General features: G+C 41.0%; 2 protein-coding genes across 8 annotated transcripts in view; one reads left to right on the top strand and one right to left on the bottom strand.

Moving 5' to 3' along the window:
* The window catches only part of RNF111 (ring finger protein 111), a 55386-nt gene extending 43456 nt beyond the window's left edge, over positions 1–11930 (bottom strand). For 6 of the 7 annotated variants that reach the window (XM_054169014.1, XM_054169017.1, XM_054169019.1 and 3 more), the window contains exon 1: positions 2338–2644. The gene's annotated coding sequence lies outside the window, so the exon portion shown is untranslated. Of the gene's footprint in view, positions 1–2337; positions 2645–11847 lie in introns of those variants that run through there. The other variant, XM_054169021.1, reaches the window with a different exon arrangement.
* An 11-nt stretch (positions 11931–11941) lies between these two features.
* SLTM (SAFB like transcription modulator) overlaps positions 11942–23719 on the top strand; it is a 29125-nt gene continuing 17347 nt past the window's right edge. The window contains exons 1-2 of the mRNA XM_054169022.1: positions 11942–12190; positions 12945–13032. Coding sequence (XP_054024997.1) covers positions 11996–12190; positions 12945–13032 — 283 coding nt within the window. The 5' untranslated portion in view covers positions 11942–11995. The remainder of the gene's footprint in view (positions 12191–12944; positions 13033–23719) is intronic.

Here is a 23719-nt window from a genome sequence, read left to right as displayed (position 1 = left end):
TAACTGGGAGTAGCTGTCCTATCCCTATATTGCATATACGTCACACACAACATTATTCAATATACACATTTCTAAATCTCTTCTCAACCTCTCTCACATGCAAACAGCAAAAGCACTACAGATGTGGTGACAAAAACTGACCTAGAGGAGGCTGCCTAAAGGCCAGAGGATGGAAATCTTTATGGAGCATCTGGCTATGGCAACTCCATCCTTCCATACTTGGCTCATTGTTTACACACAAACTAAATAATCCTGTTCCCAGTTCTACCCCCCACAGCAATTTCCCCCCATTTATCCAACTGCCTAACATCCAAGCCTCCATAGTTTGCCAGCTAGAGAGGAAGCCACTATTACCTGTATCTTCTTAAAATAATGTCCTTGCCATCAGAAGAAATACAAACTGAGGTGAAAGATGGGATAAAAGGCTGTAACTGCAGTCATCTAAGTGTTATTGCAACATGGCCATGTCCACTGAAAGACACAACTGTTACAACTGATCTGGCTATGTTAAGCCTGCAAAAGTTGTTAAATTAACAAGTAGCCACAGATGTGTTAAAGATACATTTTTAATACACTTTTACAAAAGCCACTCCTTCATAAAAGACATTTCTGGAAGGTCAGAATGTTCCCATTCAGATTCTGAAAAGACATGTGAAATATGCATGAATACTAAGAGCTGTTGTTCACCCCTTGGCTCCCAATACCAGACATAACCACAGCTGTAGCTGCCAGGACTTCATCCATCAACAAACATATTTCTAAATATGCAAGACATCAAGAGTCTTAAAACAGTAAGCCTGGTGTATCATATACTTTTAACTAAATTAAAATCAAAATGTGCACATAGCCTTTCCTACTTCATGCATTCAATAGGTCATTTTATAGAATTGTACTGTGGAGAACAGCTTGGAACAGGTGACCAGATGTTCACTTTATAAAATGAACCAAGATCACATCTTTCAATCTTTGCACACCTGCACAAAACCAAATCTGAATTGGTGGCAATGTTAGCTAACAGGCGTTTGGGGGTTTGGGGTTATTTTTGCCTCAGGTAGCCTTCTATCCAACAAAAAGATTAATAAAAACATTTAAATTGGTGAAAGAATACTTTGATAGGGAGGACTGCAATTATATGAACTACAAGCAGCTTTCAAATTTGTTTTTAAGAGTGACAAAATATTCAAATACTTTAAATATTAATTTTCCTAAAAACTGTTTCTACTAGGTCTACAGAATTAGTCTAATTTTTTAATTTTCTACTGGTTACTGGAAGACAACGTAAGGTCTCATTTCACTACCTCAAACCCTAGTTTTCCTTTATTGGTTTATAACATGGATATTCCACCATGATGAATGCTACCTCGGTTTTCATATCAAGCAGTCAATTCTTTTTATTTCCTCAAAAACTTGAGGTAAAGACATTGAAATCAAATTCAGTTGGGCTATTACAGCAAGATCCTACCTCCTGTATTAGATCTTCTTTTGGAGTACTTGAGTTTCAGCAATTCAGGCTATCATTTAATTAACTAAAGTAATCAAGCCTTATGTATGATTTCATACAACCTTTCCAAGCCATGAAACATCTTACTCAAAATTCACAAAAATTGCACAAATGTATGCTCAGCCTTCATCACCAAACATAGCTCTTCAACAAAAAAAAAAGTACACAGACCCCTCACATCTGCCCATTTCAATAAAAGTTACTCAGAGTTACAAACCTACCTACCTACCTCTGAAGGTGCTGGCCTACATTTTCGAATTAATGCTGCTTCCTCGTTTATTGGGGAAAAAACATCTGACAATGATTGACTGATTGATTTTTTTAACATGGGTTAAGAAACAGAATACAACTTTTCCAACAAAACAAATGACGCTGTAACAAACCCTATTCCGCACACAACCCCCCACTCACTTCCTTAAAGAAAAACATACACATTTTTATGGAGACAAAACCCGAGAGAGTGCTGCGGATTCCCGCAGTGAAGGTGCTGCTTTGTGCGTCAACGAGGCACCAAGAGGGAGGGGGGGGAGGAGAAAAAAAAAAACACAAAACAAACAAAAAAACCCACACCAAAAAAAACCCCTACACAACAAACACAAACATAAAAATCGGCGTGAAGTTCCCACCCGCCTAACTGCCCCCGCACCCCTCAGGCCAGCTCCACCAAGACGCGGTTCGCCTCGCCGCGCGGCTGACCGTTGCCGGTGACTGTTGTGGGGCAAGGCGAGAGGCGGGGCTGAAGAGGAGAGCCCACTGCCCCCCTCCCGGCCCCTGCAGGCCTCACCCGCCGGGAGCGGTGCATCACCCCTCCCCCCACCGCCCCTTTCCCCCCATACCTGAGACTGTAAGGCCGTGGGGGAAGAGGCGGGTGCCGCCAGCTCCTTACTCAAGGCCGGAGATAAGGAAGCGGACCCGGCGGGCACCGCAGGGACGGCGCGCCGCTGCCTGGCGCGGCCCGGGAGGCCACTACCTCCTCCGCGGCGTCGCCCTGCCCCGCCGCCCGCCCCACGCGTCGCCGCTGTCCCCCGACCTCGCCGCAGCTCCCAGGGCCCCGGTGACACGATGCGAGACAGGCGACGTTTTGTTGTTGCGCAGCCCCCGCCGCTACCGCCGCTCCCTCCCCAGACGCAGCGCGACACTCGATGCTGCTTTACAGCAGTCCGCAAAGCGCAGCCGCGCCGGCCCGCGCCCCTCCTCCCGGCAGGCGCCGCTGACGGAGCCGCGCCCCCTCCTGGGCGGAAGCGGTGGCGCAGCACGGGGCTGCCTGTTCGCCCTGCGGAGGACTGTGTCAGCAGAAGTCGAGCACAGCAGCGCAGGCGGGATAGCAGCAGGCAGCACTAGTCCTGGACAGTGTTGCTCGGGGGCCGCGACACTGCTACTCCTAATGCATTTCTTCTTCCAGATTTTGTATTAAACCACTAGCTTTCTACCCAGAGATGTCTGTTCCTTTTGCGCAGAGGTGTTTGACGGCTGCCTAGCTGTGGCTAAGCCATTGTAGTTGACATGTAGAGTACCAGGCCTCTCTGCCACGCTGCCAGGGATGCCACGGCTGCCTGCATTAGTGGCAGGGTGCTCAGAGAACAGCATGGGTACTGTATGATAGTGCCTATGATAGCTGCAGGTGCATTTATTCACTTCAGAAAGAGGGATTTAATTTGCATTTACTGCAGTAATGCCTTTACTGATTTACCAACAGGTGCGCCTACCCACTCTTCCTATTTACCACTGCACTACTGCTGTCAGTAAAGCTTGTAAGGAACTCCTGCAGTTGAAATACATATATTCTATACAGCGATCAAGTCTCAGGCATACACCACAGAAAACATTACTTTACAAAGTTTGCAATTTGCACTGAGGGTGGTGAGACCCTGGCCCAGGTTGCCCAGAGATGGTAGATGCTCTATCATTGGAACCATTCCAGGTCAGGGTGTCCGGGGCTCTGAGGACCTGCTCTATCTGAAGATGCCACTGCTGACTACAGAGTGGTTAGACTAGATGATTTTTAGAAGCCTCTTCCAACCCAAAACATTCTGTGATTCTATGAATGATCAGGAAGCCTGTTTTATTTGTAAATGCTCAAGTCTGCCAGTGACCATGGTATCTTTCTGCCAGGGACAATCTTTCATCAATGTTAGCATAAACATTCAAAACACTTCATCTTAAAACACTTGCTAGAAACAGGTTGTATACTGTCAGTGACAAACAGATACATAAATCCAAGATTTTGGAGCAGAAACATGCAGTCTGATCTACCAGTAGTGAAGGATGTGATACACCACCATCACCAGTCAGCAGTATACAAGAGTTCTTACATGTGTTAAAGAAGCCAAGCAACCTTTATGCATCACTACAGAAGAAATGGTCATTGGCAAAAAATGCATTTTGAGACTATTTGCAGGTCTCTGAATGGAATTTCCTTAAAGCAAAAGTGGGTAATACAACATGGAGACTATTTCTCAAACAAGGAAAAAAGGCTTTACTTCAATAAATGTCTGCTGCAAAAGAAGAGGTATTTTTAGGGGCCAGGAAAAAGATTACTAACCAAAGACATATACAGATAGGCAAAAAGTACAGAAAAAAATATAAAAGGGGTTAGACTACAAACTATATGAAGATAAGTTTTTCAGCACTACATCTAATGTGAGAGCACAGGAAAAAGTTAGGTCCATGTAAAGACAGAAGAAAGAATCACAGGTGATTTTGTGTAGTTCCAGAACCAAAATAATAATAATAATTAAGTTTTCAATAAAGGTCATCCAGCATTAACTTGATACCTTTTTCTACATAGGTTGTACATAGGTGTGTGTTTGGATATTAGTTCTTATTTCAAGGCAATGCAGAATGTCTCATCCAGACAGACTTCAGTAAATGATATTGGAACACATGAAATAACCACTGAAATAGTGAAGAATGGGAAGCAGTACAAAAATGAGGGGCATAACTAAAACCCACAACAGCAGACAGAAACACTGGAAAGATCATTGTATCATATTCAACAGAGGTCACAAATGGCTTGATTGTATAAGCAATTTTAATATTTTTCATTAATGAGAGGAAGTGAAATTAAAATACATTAATAAAATTTGTAGAAGGCAGTAGGGCGAAAACTTCAATAAAGGATGTAATTTAGAAAATTATCAACATGATGCGGACATAAAAAAAGGCAAACGTCTGTACAGTATTTTAGTGAAAGGCTTTTTCAGAGAGACAGGTTTCAATGCTGTTGTAAAACTTGTTCCTGAAATAGCCTTACAACTACTTTATCCAGCTTTTTTAATATGTATTCAGGGAATATGAACTCTAATCTTAACAGGTCACTCAAGGGAACATAGCATATATAATGTGAGAGAAAGCTAATGAAATTTGACAGGATTATCTTATGAAATGGGACGGAGGAGCATTTCCTCTAAGCTGATCAGAGACTAAGACCAATTTGAAAAACAAATACACACACAAACAAACATCAGCTAGTTTTGTATTTACCTATTTACTTAACAGTATTTTTGAATACTCTTGCCAAAAATGCCAGAAAGGCAGTTCTTGGCAGAGAAAATGTACAGAGTCTCTCAATACCCATCCATTGAAGGTCAAACAAAGACCATTTCAAAACCAAAACACAAGCAACTATAGAGTGACTAGAAATGTCAGTTCACAAATTAAAAAGCAATGCACAGTAAATACAGTGTTGATTTTCTGCCAATGCAAAATTAGTGGCCACCTGATTTGTAAATGCTTTAACTGTATATGATTTGATAGACCTTTCCTCCTTAATAAATTAAGATAAAAGCAGAATTCCTAGGATCTTGTTTAGCTATGACTTCCTAATTCCTGTTTCACTATGGACTACCAGCTGACAAGAAGCTAGTAACTCATCCTTAAATTAAAACTTGATAGAAATTAAATTTGTCAATTATTGACTGGCTATTAACATAATTTTTGAAGTAATGGAGAAAATGCACTGAAGTGCCCAGAATTATTCACAATTATCTGTAATTATTTTTTTTAACTTCTATCTATGCCCTTTGTTATATTTATTAAAGATACTTTGGCTATTATCTCGGGAAACCGTTTTCTTAAAATACTTTATGGATTCCTTGGGCAAAATTAAAAGATTTTCCTTAGCTACAGAAAACCAAAAGATTAAATCAATTCATTCTAAGTCACTAACACAAATTTCAGAACAGCTTTCAGGCTACAGTGCCATCAATTCATTCTGAACTCTTCAAATTCTTCTAACTAGAGCTAAACCAAACAATTTATATTTGTACTGCAGAGCCTGGCAAAACTAGAGAAAAAAAATGTTATTAAATATCAAAATATAACAAGCAGGAGATTGCACTTTACATTTTTGGCAGAAAGACAAACCTCTAAGCAACCCCCTATCCTGAGGTACCTAAAGTAGGTTGGGTTCATAGCTGGACATAGCTCTGTTGTAGGAGTGCTGTTTCAGTTTGCTCATTCATGGCTGAAAGCTAGGCATAGCTTTTTCCAGATACAAACACCAGCTTCTGGAACACAGTCCCACTGGGCATATGGTCAAGGTACAAGCTGCGTGCCTTCAGAAAGATATCTTCACTATGAGCGGTTAACTGCAGCCTGGTAGGGTCCAGGACAGTATGAATAATTGTCCTGATTTTGCTGGCATAGAATTTCAGAATCAATTTTCTATTCAGGAAAGGTGCCTTTTTGAAAAACATCAGCACCGATGTGGTGAGATCAAAGTTGGTAAGAAACTTTGCTTCTGTTCATAGCCAGTCATTGTATGTGGGTCTCCATAGTGATCAGGGCCTTCAGCAGTTTTGAGCTAGCCAGGGTCATAAAACCAAGAAGAACGAAAGCCAGGGCTCCTGACTCAAAAGGGCCAACATAACTATTCCATACCATAAACACCACACTCACTGCAAACTGGAAAGTTTGCTGGAGACAGTTTTTTTTCCCTCAATGGTCATGCTTCTGAGGCCTCTCTCCTGTGACCATTGTGCTTCTGCTGGAGCTGTGGTGCTCGCAGTGCCAGGTATCCAGCATTCACTGCTGGGAGTGCACAGATCAAAACCACTAAACAAAGTATTAAATATTAGGGCTTTTAGTTATTATTCTATTGATTTCCATTTCAGCCCACAGGTCTCCTTTCCTCTATTCCCATTCTCGGGGATGTGCGTGCTGTGGGATGATAGAACAGCTGGCTGACTGGAGGCAACACCATACACTTGCACAGGACTATGTACCTCCTGTAACAAATACTGCACAAAATCACTTGCAGCCAGGGTACTAATCCAGATGAAATAGCCCGTCCTTGACGGTTACATCATATGTAATAGTGCAGACTTAAAATAGACCACACTGAAGCATATATTTTAATGTTTGTAAGTGTTAAGTAAATCTACAATTACAAGTAATGAACTGTAGAGCCTCTCGTGGTAGTATGCTGCATAATACAGAAAAACACATCATGAAAACTGTGGGATTGATACCAGATGATACAAACTCTCACAGCTCTTATCAGCCCAGACCCTATCAGTAAAAACTGGAGAAACAGTGAAAAGCTAAAAAATGCTGCAAGATTTTTTTCCTACTAGCAATTTGTCATAATACAAGACACTGATGCATTTGCAGAGTCAGAAATAAAACTTGACAGCCATTTGTTCTGTATATCTTATGATGATAAATAGAGGAAATTTTCTAATGTGATTGATCTAAAAGCTTTCAAAATCCTGGAAAAGAACGTGTACCACAACTGTCTATTTTTAAGTACAGTAAAATGTAGATAGAGACATGACCCACTAAGTACTCATTTAATTTCATATTGTACAGCCTGATAAGAATTTTAAAGGTTAGAAACAGCATTTTCACAACACATTATATCAGAAATTATGCAAACCCCTATCAAGGCCTCAAACATTTAGATATGCTAAGCAAGATATTTTAAGTATTTGTCATATAATTATGTAGAAATAGCTACTTAGCACTTCTAATGTTCTGGGTTTTTTTTAAAATCAAACCCAAATATGCTAACAAACAGATCACATGAGGTATTCCTTCATAGTCTTTCAGTGCTGGTACAATAACGGGACCGAAATTACTGGGCTTTTTGGTATTTTAATGATGAATCGGCAGCTATTTTTAGGGCCATTAAATTTAAAACAAACAAAAGCATCTCATATTTAATGATCTGACTTTACAGTAAGAAATTCAATAATAAAATAAAGGAAAATATTAGAATTATAATCTACTTGTACATCAAACAAATAATCTCCAATTGCAACATGAGAGCCACTTACATATCAGAAATTTCTGCAGCCTTCTGACTGCTCATCAGACAGTGTATCAATGAAACATCAAAGAGAAAACTATACACTCAGAGTAGAGCTATTTTTTATAGAGGTGATGCATATTAAATTATCAGTGATTCTTAAATTCAAAATGTCACTACTGTCAGACTGAAGATGTCTACTAGGTCCCAAAATTCATTCTTGCTTTGTCTGGAGAGGAGAAGAATACTTCCATAAACACACCAGCTAGTAATTTTTAAAATAAGCTTGGTCAGAGGTTTGAATACAGATAATGTCATTAATTACTAAAAGTGAAGTTTGAAATTGTAGTAACCTGGCAATGTAGCTGAAGAACTAGGACAAGACTGAGTGCCTTTAAGACTGTAAAGGGGACTCTTCCTGTTGATTTCAGTTATTCTAGCACTAGCCCAATTTCTCACTTTTCAAAAATGGGTTAGGTCCAAAAAGGAACTGAATCATTGCATCATTTGTTGCTGTAACAAATAGCTTTGATGCAGTCAGCACCCAAAGCAGAATCTGAAAAACCTGGGATTTCTGAAGCAAACAAAACCTCAAGAATGAAAACACACATGGCAAAAATCAGTTCTTAAACAGTATGTTAAACAGAGAACTGTACACCGCTTTGCTGATAAAATGATACACAAGAGACAGGGTTCTGTTTACTTGAATGCACTTCTTTTGGAGGTGACCTTCCAACAGTCCCAGCTCCTCCCCCTTCCTTAAACCAACATCTCCTCTTTTTAGAAGGGGATATGGACAAATGAGTGGCTGTGTGAAGAAGAGAAAACTGGGACAGTCTGTTCAGCTCTAGATGAATGCTCTAGCCAGGATACTTCCTTAAAGAAAAATAAAATAAAAGGGCAAGAACTACTTCTCTGTACTTTAAAAACATTAACTATCACTGCATTTTTAGAGAACCAAATCATGTTCAAATCACAGAATATATCCAACTGCACTGAACCATAAAAGAAGATTAAATACATAGCATTTGATCCTCTATTTTGCTTCAGTGTAAGTCTGGCAAAGACTGGTCAACACTGCTTAAACTGAGATAGACTTCTATGCAGAAAACCAAAATTACAGACCCCAGGGGAAAACATGAAAACAATATATAGCCAAAATTTATATGAAAAAAGAAATTATTATCTATAGAGTCAAACAAGAAATTAGAAAGCAGGGAACTTAATTGAAATTCCTGGACAAAATCAAAATATTTGTAGATACCTGGAAAATAACAAAGTGATAACTAAGAGCCAGCATGGTTTGTTCATGACAATCTATGAAACCCACCTAATGTCTATTTGTGGTTCCACTGACACAAATAAACCAAAAATCTTCACTTCAGCTAGGCTTTCAACACTGTTTCATTGACATTTCATAAAGTACATGTGGGAGCTTAATCTGGATAGAAACAACATAACTCTGATATAAAAATGGTTGTACTCAGAGCATCACTATTAGTAGATTACTGATAAAAATCTAAGTTTTATTATAAAAACTCCTTACTCACTTCAATATTGTATTCTCTTTGGGTAAAGGCTTTCTAGTGGTCATGCTAATAAACCTGCATCTGACACCTGGTTGAGAGGCACTACAAAAGGTAAAGTCAAGATTAGAGTTGCTGGAGGGGTGGGGGAAATCCACACGCACAAGCGTGAAGTTGTGAACTTTGCAAGAAACACATTAACAGCACAGAACAGGCAGAAAAGGAACCAATATCCACCACCAGAGTGGATCACAAGCAGAACATAGTAAGTTAATGAGGTTGAAAGAGGTGTATGTCCTACTGAGATGCACAATAAGAAGTGTTGTCACCAAGATAACTTGGGAGAAGGTGTAGAAAGATTGGACAAGAGCTTGAGGGGTACAAACCCAAAAGGTCATGTGTTTCAGAACTCAAAAAAAGAAAATGATCCATGCTTTTAATAATAAACAAAACACATGACAAAAATCCCACCAAACACAACAACCACCACAGCAGATAAAAACATGACTATGCTAATAATCTTAGTTTATGTGAAAGGATGCTGCAAAACGAAAGGGAACACTGTCCTTTATAATTACTTTTAATAAGATGGCTAATTTGAAGCAAAAGGGATTTAATCTAGACATTTGACTAAGGATAGTTAAGGACTAGACTAGAATGCTTGAGGAATGAGTGGTATCTGTGTTTAAGGCTTTAAGAACAGGTTAGGCACACATCCATCAAGGTTGTTTCCGTAATAGCTTATTGTGCCTCGAGGCAGGAAGATGACTGAGAATCTATCTCAAGGTCAGTTTTGGTTCTCTTGGTTGTATTTTACTGGGGGTGAACAGAGTGTACATCTTTGACATCTATATACATCAACCAACAAGCACTGAGGTTTACGTAAGGCAAGCAACTCCTATAGAACAGTATGAATGCTGCAGTTATTAGTCTTCTCATCTTTCCTGAAATTGGACACAGTACACATGTGTCCTCCAATACTAGAACCTAATCAATCAGTTTTGTATTTGTACAATGCCACAGTAAGCCTTGATAGAGACTGTTGCATTGCTGAATTCAAAATAATATGCAAATTAAAAATAATTTTTCCATGCAGTTTAAATGTTACACACTCCTAAAAATCTGTTTCTGTAGTCTACAGTTAAAGAGTTCAAAGTCAACCCTAATGTATTTGACATTAATACAAGTGTTATCACAGAAGCCAGCATAAGCAAGAACACGTACTAATTGCTTAAGATTGCTCTTCTTATAAAATCTTGGTATAAAGTGCAACAGGAGCCTGATATATCTAAAACACACATGCAATTATCAGTCCAAATTGTATTTTTAGACTTCTGTGCATGCTTAACTTTTAAATACATAGGTATTAGTCATTGTTAACTGATAACTAGTTAAATTATTCTATACTTCAAGTGCATTCTGAAAAGAAAGATGACATTACAAATCTTTGTAGTATTCATGATTTAATTTGCACAAAAAGGTGTTTAACCAAGATATATTAAATAAAATGAACCCTCATTGGTTTTACATTCAGTAATGACAAATCTTCAAGTGTTCCCTACAGAATGTGAATGAAACAAGTTAGGAGGTAACACCTTCCATTACTTGGTACAAATACAGGCTCACAAATCATAAATACTTTTATTTGTTAACCATTTAAAACACTGGTATTATACTTCCAGAATACTTCAAATGAAAAAAAACAACCAACAACCAACAAATAGGTTTACTTCTCTCTACATCACTCTTCTCTAACCTGTAAAAACTATTGGAGCTACTGATTAAAGAAACTACTATTTCACCCGAGTAAAACTGGCAAAACCAGCATCAATTCTTCAAACATACTTCCTCAACTCTGAGATGTCAGTGGCAAGCAAATGGAGAAGCACCAGAAATATGTAAGTATTTTATTTAGGAAAAAAATTACATTATTCTGACACGACTCCAATGAACACTTCATTACAGCAGCAAACGAACAGCAGGCAAGACGCCACTCAGCCAAGATTTCAAAGGGCTACAAAAAGAACACCTACAGTAGATTCCCGCTACGGGAGAGCACTGCCGGCCGCTCAGAGTGGCAAAGTGGGGCGAACGGCTGCTCGCAGCTCCGTTAAGGCCCGCTGCAACGCTGTACGCACCTGAGCAAACTCCCTACGTGTTTGCACTAATGCGCATAGGCAACCACTGCACTCTTACTAAAACGTACTTTTTCCCCCTCCGGAACAGGCTCGCAGCTACATGAAGTCTTCAAACACAAGCTCTCAAGAGAAACCAGCAAAGGACAAGCCGGCATAACTACGGTTAGCTTAGTACTTCCCCGGGCCGATCCTAACCCAGGAACCGGCGACACCTTCCCGCCTCAGTACAAACCCCCGGCCCCATGCCTTCCTCCCGCCCGGCTCGATCCCCGGCGCCCACACCGCCCCTGGGCACCTCACGGCTCTCGGCACCACTACCAGCAGAAGCAGAAACAAAAACCCAACCCCAAACCATGCGAGGCCATGATCCCTCCTTCCTGGGCGGGCTCCCAAAGACCGAAGCGCAGCTCAACAACCCCGCCCGCGGCCAACCTCTCGCGGGGAGGTCCCGGGACCAGGTAAGCCGCAGCACGCCTGCGCACACTTCCAGGTCGGCCGCGGACTCCATCCGGGTACTCGGCGGCCTGGCCGGGCGGGGGGGTTCATTGTGCGTGCAGCTGCCGCGCTCAGTCGTTCTAAAATGGCCGCCGCCGCCTCGTCTCCTGCTGCCGCGGGGGCTCCGGCGGCAGTCACCGCTCCGGCGGTGGTGGCGCTGCCCCTCACTGAGAGTAAGAAAATTACCGACCTGCGGGTCATCGATCTCAAGTCGGAACTGAAACGGCGCAACCTGGACATCACTGGGGTGAAGACTGTGCTCATATCCCGGCTCAAGCAGGTGAGAGGCCGGTACAGGCCGCGGGGGCTGGCCCAACCTAGCCCAGCTCGACCGGCCGAGGGGCCTGGCTCGCCGCCGCTGGCTGCCTGGCTCCAGGGGCGGAGCCCTTGTGGCCCCAGCGGCTACCCCCCGGTGTGGGGGGCGGGACGTCTTCCTCTGTCGCCGCCGGTGTCGGGGTGAGGGTCTGCCGTGACCGGGCAGCCCTGGTAGCGGTGCCTGGCCCCGGCAGGGCGGCACGCCCCTCTGGGCCACCGGGGTGGGGGACGGGGGCCGGACCGGGCTGGGCTAGCCTTGGTGTCCTGTTGGTGGAGCTCTCCCCGCGGCCTTCCTTCCTTCCTGCCTACCTGCCCGCCGCACCGGGTGCTGGAGCTCTTCGGGCGGCCGCCGGGAAGAGCTCCGGGGCTGGTTGTTGCTGTAGGGTTTCTGTGCTTCTCTTCCTCTTGTTTTTTGTACTGCTCTTAATGTCATCATGAATGTCGTAGTGGCCTTCTGATGTTGTTTCCAAAGAGAAATGTGCTGATCCTTGATAAGCTTAACTTTGAAAATGTTACTTTAATAGCTTAAACACCTGTCGTTTTCACTAGCGTACCCTCTCTCTCTCCTTCAGCTGTAAGTGAAAGATTTAACCCAAAGTGTTTTATACGCTATTTTTAAGATAGAAAACAAATCTGTTTGGTTCATTGACTTTTGCTGAAGTCATATTGTCTAACTTCCCACTGAAATCTGTTGTAATTCTATTTTTTCTCTTATTTAGGCTATTGAAGAGGAAGGAGGCGATCCAGATAATATTGAAATAACTGTTTCAGCTGATACACCCACCAAGAAACCAACAAAAAGCAAAGGTTGTGATCTATTGGTTGTATTCTTGGGCAGTTTTTCTTGCATATAGCATATTAGAGGAGGATTGTAGTTTGGAAACAGTTGTGGTGTCACTGTTTATGACTTCTGTCATGCAAAATATCATTTGCTTACTCATCTATTTTCAGTCACTGTATAGGCAATGTATAGGGATGCTGGATATATATGGAAAATGGGTGGGTTAGGCAATGTGTTAAGTGGTAGTGGCTTGCAGATCTTGGAGACTTCTGCCATGTGTGCTGAGGCTGTGTAGACAATCTGAGAGATTTTTGGAGTATGCTTTGTTAACAGATCCTGAACATGGAGTGTTACAGGTGCAAAGTGGCTATAGAAAGTGCTGCGTGCCTCTGGTGCTGGGGTGTGTATCTATGTAATGCCCAAGAGTATCTGTGGCAAGAGCAAAGGAAGAACTAAGAGGTTGTTCAGCCATGAGAAGGTACTGGACTAGGCTAGTGATGAGTGTATGATAATATGTGGTAGGGGGTCACTGCATGAAGTTAATTGTGTTGTGTAGGTTTATTAGTATAGCTATTACTGAAGAGAGGGTTTATAAATATGAATTACCTGACTGGGCTCTGAAGGCTTACTGTGAAATGTCTAATTAAGAAATTTTAGTTTTTCTGTTGTAGAAGATAACTGTTTAGATTCTATACCAGTCTGGTTGGCAGTGATTGTGTTGTCTGTTTTCTCTTGCATAAGTGTTTAACTATTGCTTTGTGAGTTTGGGTTCTGAGGGATTTTTGTTTTCTGTTGTTCTGGGCACATCTGTAATGAAGTAATAGAGGGAAAGGAAGTACGTGTTTTATGCATGGCATGTATGTTCAATGAAGAATAGTAAGAATGTTAATGAATGTGCTGTAGATACCTGTTTTGGAAATGATCAGTGTTATGCCTCTGTCACTTGTCTTAGAAGTGGTTATTCCTGCTTTTGTCTGGTGCTGTAGAAAGGGAATAATAAAATCAATTTGTTTAGAAGGCTTTTTACATACTAGAAAAGTGAAAGGAAATAAACTGTTTAACAATGTGGTGTCGTTATCTGTGACATTACTTCCTGCTCTGGGAAGGTAACTGATGCTTAAGAAAACTGCATGGAAGCTAAATAAGGAAACACTTCCACAATTTTTCATGCAGAGATTTAAATACTACTTGTTCTGTTCTGAAGAACACTCCTCCTACCTGCTGTTTTTCACCCTCCTTGTCTCCAAACTATTATCACGATGTCCATAATGTTCTTGAATCAATTTCTTGTTTAGTTATACTATTTTTCCTTCTGCAGAAGTACTTGGGTGATGCCACTGCCTGAGGCAGGAGTTCAGTAGCTGTTCTCTGCCACCTCTTCTATGTAACTGAATCATAAAGCATACATATGACATGTACATTGTTGGTTAACCTCAGAGTAAAACACAACCTTCATGAAGTTCTTACCTACTCTACACTTTGCAAGCTCGAGCTTTTCCTCATTCCTTTTTGGATTACAAAAATCTTATAAGTAAATTTTGTGCCAAGAGTATGTGAGGTTCATGCTGTATTAGCCTTGGTGTGGAACAAGGAAAACTTATAATTTGTCTGGGGAAGATCTCTTTCTCTCTTTTTGGTTTGGTTTTTTTTTTTTTAAGTCTCATTGGTTTGCCTCTAACTGTATGCAAGAATATATTTAACTATTCTTTGTATGTGTTAACTGCTGATTCTGATGTCACCTCCCTCACTGGTGCTTTCAGCTGAAATGCATTACTAATAACCAAAAGGTATCCCTCAAAACTTTGAAATATAGCACTTCAAAAATCTATACCCTAATATGCTACTGGGAAACTTTTAGAGGCATGTGGAAGATGCATGGCCTCCATCTGAATTCAGTAAGAATTCATTTAACTATCTTGACCCTCCTTGTGTGAGGAGGGGCTCTTTGCTATGAATAGTCTTGCTGCCTTTACTGATTTTGCCTTTTGTTAATGCATGCCCCCCCAGCCTCCAGCTTCAGACTAGCACTAATGGATCTTCAATTATTTTACTGCTGTTTGGTGGTAAAATTAACAGTGCTACTAGTCCTATAGTTGTTTGTTGTGTTTCTTCTCCCCGTGCTATTATGGTTGTAGAAACGAGGGTAGGAATATTAGGTATTCACATATGAAGAAAATACAGCCTCAGAAAAGGCCACGGTGTGGGAGTAATGGATAAACCTCCTCATAGCAGCTAGAGAAGTGGGTGGGAAGGAGGGAGGAAGTTTTCCCTTCCAAAAAATCATGAGCTGTGTCCGATGGCACTTCATTATAGATCTGAATGTCTTTGTACCCAGGTTTACTGAAACTCTTGAGGTCCATGGAGGAAGTGGGATGTCTAACTCACTGGCACTGTCTGTTAGAAAAACTTGATTTGGAATATTAATGCAGGCTGAATAGACAGGAAATAGTGTGTGTGAGTGATATATTTGTTTCCCCTATTCTTGCTTTTTTCTGTGTATACTGATGAAAATGAAGACTAATAGGAATGAGGCTAAAAGTGGGACTTAACTTCCTAGAATAGGCTTTTGTAATGGCCTGATCAATTGATTCATCAACTAAGTAGGTACTGCATTTTTATTTTTTTTTTTTGCTGATCATTAACAAGCTTTTGATGATGATAATACAAAGCCAACTTGCTATGGGATGAGAAAGTAGCATCTGCAGATTACTGTGTGTAGAAGAATAAAACCTTGATGAAACTGCTTTGAATGTAGACCGTCTTCCCCTTTTCAAATGAACAGCAGCTTGCCAGTGTCCAACACCAAGTTCCACAGCGTAAGATACTGTATGAAAATGGAGTAATTTAAAATAGGGCATCTACTGACTTGCCCAAAATTGAGATAATGTGGAGGGAGCCATGTGATCTTCCTTGTGAAAGTATATAATTCCAGGATTTTGCATCACAACTTTAGAATCCCTCTGCAAGCATTCTTTACTTCCAACAAGACTCTGCTCAATCCCTTAGGCAGTTTGTTAAAATCTAAAGCTTTGGTCAGGAGCCAATTTAATGAAATATTTGGGGTGCAGAAGAACTGCAGAACAACTAATCAGAGGAGAGGTATACAGGTGAGGTCAGTTGGTTTTGCCAGTTACTTTGAAAGCTTTAAGTTGGAACAAATACCGCTCTATCTTTTTAGCCTCAGCTGTGCCTCTCCACCCTGGAATTTAGTAGGCAGGGATGAATTTCTGTTTTTGTAAAAGGATGGCAATTTTTGGAAAAGGCTGTTCTTTTAAAGACTGGACATTGTGCTGCTTGTTCTGCTATCTGAAGGAAATTCCTGCTAGCATGAAACTTTCTTGAAGCGTTTCTCATGTGAACATTCCTCTGCAGTATTTACACTCAAGAAGATTGTAGCATATCGATACATTGCAACTCTGTGATTGAAAATTACTTTTTCTGCCAAATTTTGGAATTGGTGTGGATGAAAATCATTTTAGGTTTACCCATTTGAACAGAGAGTATTAATGTGATCAAAGATGCTTATTTGCTGGTCTTCAAGTTTCTGAAGCCAGTTAGATACCTCTTACTTTGTGTCTTAAGTACCCTTCTAATTTCCTACAGAATTTCCTATTTGACAATATGGTTTCTTAGACCAAATGCTGACAGCTGACAGTAGCTGGCTTACACTATTGCCCAAATAATTTTGACTCCTTTATTAAAACTCTCTATTACTTGGGGTTTTTTATTGTGGTTTTTTGGGGGTTATAGCATCATAGAATCAGTCAGGGTTGGAAGGGACCACAAGGATCATCTAGTTCCAACCCCCTTGCCATGGGCAGGGACACCCCATACTAGATCAGGCTGGCCAGAGCCTTGTCCAGCCTGGTCTTAAACACCTTCAGGGACAGGGCCCCAACCGCCTTCCTGGACAACCCATTCCAGGGCTTCACCACTCTCATGGTGAAGAACTTCCTCCTCACATCCAGCCTGAATCTCCCCACCTCCAGCTTCATTCCATTCCCCCTAGTCCTATCACTGCCTGAGATCCTGAGAAGTGCCTCCCCAGCCTACTTGTAGGCCCCCTTCAGATACTGGAAGGCCACAATTGGGTCACCTCTGAGCCTTCTCTTCTCCAGACTGAACAGTCCCAACTCCTTCAGTCTGTCCTCATAGGAGAGGTGCTCCAGCCCTCTGATCATCCTCGTGGTCCTTCTCTGGACATGTTCCAGCATGTCCATAACCCTCTTGCAATAGGGGCTCCAGAACTGGAGGCAGTACTCCAGGTGGGGTCTCACCAGAGCTGAGTAGAGGAGAGAATCACCTCCCTTGACCTGCTGGCCACACTTCTCTTGTCTCCTCTTGATGCAGCCCAGGGGTTGTTAGTTTTTTTAAAGTTGTATATTGCTGGCCTTCAAAAGAGGAGCAGAGAGGGGGATGTAATGTGTTAATGATGTCATCTGTCCTTCAGTAATATTATATTAACAAAATGTGAACTCATTGTGTCATTTTTTTAGTTGTTAACATCTGTAACAATAGTTCTGTGATTTGAATTTTTGAAACACTGTGCTATGCAGTGAGTGTGTCCATAGGTCACAGTTTTCCTGCCCAGTGAATCACTCAGCTGCACTGAAAATAGGTGTCTCATTGCTATGTTACATACATGACATGATCTGTGGGGTACAAGTACCTTGATTTAAATCTTGAATAACCTGAATTTTCTATTTTTCCCAAATACTTTTTTTTCTGAATAAATTTTCTAAATATTCTTCCTGAGCTGCTTTGACCTTCTTTTAAAAATTCTTTAACTTTTGTTAAGGCAAGCAGGAAGCTTCTTTGTTGTTTCTATGCTGTAGCCGGTTCCTTTGATCTACTTTGCAGTTGCTGAATAAAATAGTAAAGATTGAGAAGTGACTTCTCCAAATGTTCTTGGTGATGTGTGTGCCCTTGCACACACTATTGCATGTCTAATTAGACCTCTTAACGTTCTGAGGCATGTTTTAATTGACTCACAAAGTGGGTTTTAAAATTCTGTTATTATTTCTAGGTATCCATCCAGTGGTGTTCAGTCAATTTATCCTTTCAAACTTCAAAGTATTTCTGTCAAGATAAACCCAACTGTAGAGTCCCTACTCCTTCTCAAATGTTTTACCCAAGACTTTATATGGAAATGAATGCATTCTCCTCTTTTGAGGAAAGATGCACATAAATTATTTGTAGAGAACATTCATTTTAAATGAGACTTCCTTCTTGGATGTTGATGAGTAGATGTATAGAAAAGAATCTTTCTCTGGAGGGAGAGAATTAATGGGCTGAAATACCTGAACTCAGTATTGATTATAGAAATGTCAGATATCGTAAGTTATAATTACCACTAGAAATATTTTCACATGCAGACTGAACCTTAGAAACACTTTGCATACATGGGTCCAATATTAGAAAGTTGATTTAATTTTTTTGCATTATGATATATCATGCCTTATTGAAGCCAAACCATACAATCTGTAGGTGTGCCTGCCATGTGCCGTCAGATAGGAAGAAGTTATGTTGGCAAATACTTCCTAAGTGATTTTGTTAAGTGAGTGGTGTCTCTAATGAGCTGCATTAGAAAGTGTTACGAATGTTTGTGTGATTACAAATGATGGCAAATACTATGAGCAAGTTAGTCATAGAGTATCTTACTTTGTGAAGTGCATCCTTTCTAAAAACCATTCAGGACTAAGGTATTCTGCAGACACTATAGAAGACTTAATTGCTCTTGTTGCCCTATGATACTGTTTAAGAATACAGAAATATAACTGGATAATTTGATGCTGTTGTGGTAAATGAGGCTATTCAAATTGCAGCAGATTTCTTAACCAAACAATACTGTAGAGAGTTTATTCCATTGTAAACATTTTCTTTCTCCTTCCTTCTTTTTGCCTCCTGTTTTTGATGAATGTTTACCATCAGTTGTGACAGTGCCCTGCTGGGGGGCAGGGGTGTCACAGGAATACCAGAAGAAATGCAAATGCTAATTCTTTCAAAGCTTTATGCTGAGTGTATCACTCTATTTCTTCATGAGATGCAGATGTCCAGTTTGTTCAAGGATTGTCAAAAATACCCTCTTCCACAATTCTGTTTACATTCAGGTAGCCTGAATTCTTCATGTTGGGGACCATAAATGGGTAGAACAAACTTATGCTACTGTAGGCTTTGTAAATGAAGTGAGAGCTAAACCTGCATAATGTTAAACCAACATTTTAAGGGTATTCTAAATCTACTAATGTCTAAGGAGATTAATCATTCTCTATGTAAAAATTCTGTTGCAGTTTTGTGGTGTGTAGCAATTGCCATTTCCAGAAAAGAGATTGAGCATGGCTTATAAAGGTGTGTCATCATTCCAAGGTGAATTAGTATTTGTGTTGTCAGGCACCCAGATTCATGGTGTGTGCTGTTAACACTACTGACATTTTCAATAGGTGCTTCATGGATAAACTTGTACAGAAATTCTATTAAGTGTTGGCAACTTGTAAAGACAGTCCAGCTGTTCTGACTATGATTTTTAGCATACCTTTTCATCCCAGTTATTTTGCCTGAAGTGATACCAGTTCACAGAAATAGTTTCTGAAAGGTGTTTGTTACACCTTGTTACCATTTCATTATGTGAAATGATGAGCCATGTATGTGGATGAGTACCATTGTAGAAAAGCTTTGAATTTTGGGGGGTGCTAGCTTTCTGGCAAGTTACTGTACAAACATCTAAAAACTGTCTGTATCAGAACCTTGAAGTGCCAGTTTTGAGCAATATGAGTCTAACCAGAGCAAAATAATCTAAAACACAGAGCTAAGAGGGAAAGCAAACTTCCTACCACTTTCTGACTTCAAGCTGGAAAGTGAAGGTCATTGTTTAATTCTCTTTATGCCTTCGAATACTTCTTATATTCAGAGTAAATGGGACTTACTGCAAAGAAAGAGTGAAGAAACAAAAATGAATGAATTACTAATGAAGTAATGAAAACATGTATTCATGTCTGGCTTAATCTAGCAGCAAGCAAAAGATATGGACAGCTTTATTACTGAGAGGTATAACTTTGTCTCAATGAGACCATGTCAATAAAATAGAGTTCTTTAGCTGCTATTGCAGAATGTTGGAAGTAACTTGAGGTTACTTTGTCCATTTTTTTTTTCTTTCTGTTCCCTCTAAAGGCTAGGTTCTAGTTCACCTGCCACTATTCTCGGGCAACACAAGTGAATTTACATAACTTTCACGATAGTATATGCTAGAGAGTTGCCAACACAGCAGATGCTAGAAAGATTTAGCATGTCTCTGTATTCTTAGCTGGATATGGGATGCAGAAAAAACTTGGTCTTACAGGTTTAACACAGTAGAGAACTGAAATGTAAGAGTAAAATACAAAGTGATTGAATGTGTGTGGAAATCCTTGCTTCTTCTCACTGCTTTTATGGAAGTATTCATAGAATGATTTGGTCATCAAGTTCTAACCCCACTGCCATGGGCAGGGACACCCTTCACTAGACCAGGTTGCTCAAGGCCTCATTCAACCTGGCTTTGGAACACCTCCAGGAAAGGGGCCATCCACTACCTCCCTGAGCAGCCTGTTCCAATGTCTCACCACCCTCACTTTAAAGAATTTCTTCCCAATCTCCAGTCTAAATCTCCCCTCCTCAAGCTTAAAGCTGTTCCTCTCATCCTATCACTATAAGCCCCTGTACAATGTCCCTTCCTGGCTTTTTGAAGGTACAGTAAGGCTGCTATAAAGTGCCCCTGGAGCCTTTCTTTCTCCAGGCTGAACAGCCCCAACTCTTGCACCCTGTTGACGTAGGCCTCTGATGTTCTTCGTGGCCTCTAATCATCTTTGTAGCCCTCTTCTGGACCTCCTCCAGCAGTTCAGTGCCTCTCTTATGCTGAGGGTACCAGAACTGGATACAGTACTGCAGGTAGGGTGCCATGAGAACAGAGTAGAGGGGCAGAATCACCTAGTTTGTGCTGCTGGTCACAGGTTTTTTTGATGCAGCCCAAGATAGGGTGGGACTGCTGGGCTGCAAGTGCACATTGCCAGTTCATGTTGAGTTTATCATCAGCTGACACCTCCAAGTCTTTCTCCTTGATACTTCCCTTGAGCCACTCCTCACCCAGCCTATATTTGTGCTTGGGATTGCCGCAATGTGGGTATAGGCCTTGTTGAACTTGCTTGAGAGATGAGCCCAAGCCAACCTCATGCTGTCTGGGTCCCTCTGGATGGCATCCCTTCCTTCCAGTGTGTCAACTGGACCACACAGCTTGGGCCATCCACAAACTTGCTGAGGGTACACTCAATCCCACTGTCCATATTGCTGACAAAGGCATCAAATGGCACTGGTCCCACTACTCACCCCTGAGGGACACCACTTGTCACTGGTCTCCATTTGGACATTGAGCCATTGACTGAAACTCTTGAGTACAGCCATCCAGCCAATTCCTTATCCAGCAAGTGCTCCACCCCTCAAGTCCATACTTTTCCAATTTGGTGGTCAGGATGTCATGTGGGACAGTATCAAATGCTTTGCACAAGTTCAGGTAAATTACATTAGTTGCTCTTCCCTTATACACTGGTGCTGCAGCTCACATCATAGAAAGCCACCAGGTTCATCGAGCAGGATTTTCCCTAGCGAAGCCCTGTTGGTTAATGCCAAGCACCTTGTCTTCATTTTCTGTATACTTCAGCAAGGCCTTCAGGACAATCTGCTCCATGATCTTGCCAGGTGCAGAGGTGAGACTGGCTGCCCTATAGTTTTTGGGGTCTTCCTTTTTTCCCTTTTTGAAGATGGGGGTTATGTTTCCTCTTTTCCAGTCAGCAGAGACTTCACCAGATGGCCATCACTTTTTTCAAACCTGATGGCAATTCCATCTGCCAGTTCCTTCAGGACCTCAAGATGGATCTTGTCAGGCCTCATGGAATTGTGCACCTTCAGCTTCTGTAGGTGGTCTTGAACCTGCTCTTTGCATACAATGGGCAGATCTTCCTTTTCCCACTCCCCATCTGTGTTTTCTCAAACTTGGGCAGTGCAGCTAGAGCCCTTACCAGTGAACACAGGTGAAGTAATCACTGAGCACCTCAGCCTTCTCCGTATCTGTGGTGACCAGGTCTCCATTCTCCTGTTGGAGAGGCCCGGCATATTCCCTAGTTGCCTTTTTGTCCCTGATGTCCCTTCTTATGTCCCTCGTCAAGTTTAACTCTGTCTATGCTTTTGCTTTTCTAACTTGATCCCTGGCTGCATGGGCAACTCATGGCCTGTTCTATCTGTGACTGTAGATTCTGTCACAGAATTCTAAACAGTAATAAAGAATTTGGGTTAGTCTTGCTTCTAGGCATCAGCTTTCATGCATATCAAAACCTGTCCTTTTCAGTGCAAGTTCACTTCTCTCTCTAAGGAAAGCTAGCTTCCTTACCTATACCTGTGCTGCTGGCTTTTTGTACAAGTCAGTTGTGTTACAAATATAAACCAGGAATATTTTGGTTGTTTTAAATAAAGTAAAATCAGTGGCAAGATTTGAATTTAGATCTGAATATTTAGGTCTTGTGTTTGGAATCATAGAAATAACTTCTGTCATGTGTCTTTTACTAGTGTATGCCTGAATGCAAAACAGCAATATGCTGTATATAGGAGTACTGTCAGAGTGCCACCTTTTAGTGAAATGGATAAAACCAGCTGGAATCTAAGTAAAACCAAAACAGTAGTCTCTTTTCTTGCCTTGTAGTTGGGCAGTTTCCAGCTTTGAAATTCAATTTCAAAGTGTATATGAAAGACATGGGAAATTAATTGCTGAAAAAAAATTGACTATTACAGGCAGCGAAAATGTCCATAATTGTGTCAAACTTCAGCTTATGGGTTTTTCCTATTCCTTTTAATTATCTGTAGAATTGATTTAGCCAGTCATTACAAGATGAAGGGATGAAGCAAGATAGGATGTCAAAAAATAAAGCATTAAATGCTGATTGTGACTGCTGTCTCATATATATCTTGAACTGATGCTGAGTTTCAGCAGAAGATAGTAAAGCCACTTCCTAACAGAACTGCTTTTGTACCCTGAGCTACTGAAGACCATCACATAGGCTAATCTTTGACAGAATGAATCAGAGAGACAGAGCACTCTACAAAGGGTGTGTTTGTGTGAGGATATTTATATCTAGTGTTCTTCAGTCTTGTTTCTGCAGATGATTAAGGAAATGTAATGGGTTCTGAAGGGGACTGTGTTTAGTCACATCTCCACAAAGCTATTTGCTGGAAGGACAGAATTCTTCAGTGGAACGTGCCCTTACTATGGTAAAGAATATGTTAAAAAACCCCAAGTGCTTTACCAGACTCAATTCTTCTGCTAATTGTTCCCTCTAGTGATGAAAAGCACTGATAAAGGTGTTTTAGAGAGGCTTGCAGTTGCCATACTTGTGAATGTTCAAAAAGCTAGATAAAACACTAAGCATAACCTGATCATATTTGGAATGTAGCTCTACTTTTCAGCAGAAGGTTGGGTGAACTGGATGACCTGTAGAGGTCTCTTCTAACCTAACTTGCTCAGTGATGCTAATTATTGTATAAAGCAAGGCCTTTCCAAAGGCTTAAGTCATGAAGTCTAGTTAACTCCAGTAATTCTATAGATGTACAGTTTAATATTCTCCTGAATTCCACTATTACTCAGAGTAGAAGGATTGGTATTAAAATCGATAAACTAGATGTAACCTCCTCTTTATG

The sequence above is a fragment of the Dryobates pubescens genome, chromosome 17 (genome assembly GCF_014839835.1).
Source record: "Dryobates pubescens isolate bDryPub1 chromosome 17, bDryPub1.pri, whole genome shotgun sequence".
In the NCBI taxonomy this organism is placed as follows: domain Eukaryota; kingdom Metazoa; phylum Chordata; class Aves; order Piciformes; family Picidae; genus Dryobates; species Dryobates pubescens.
The sequence above is the reverse complement of the archived record's forward strand: the minus strand, read 5'-3'. Positions and strand labels throughout refer to the sequence as shown.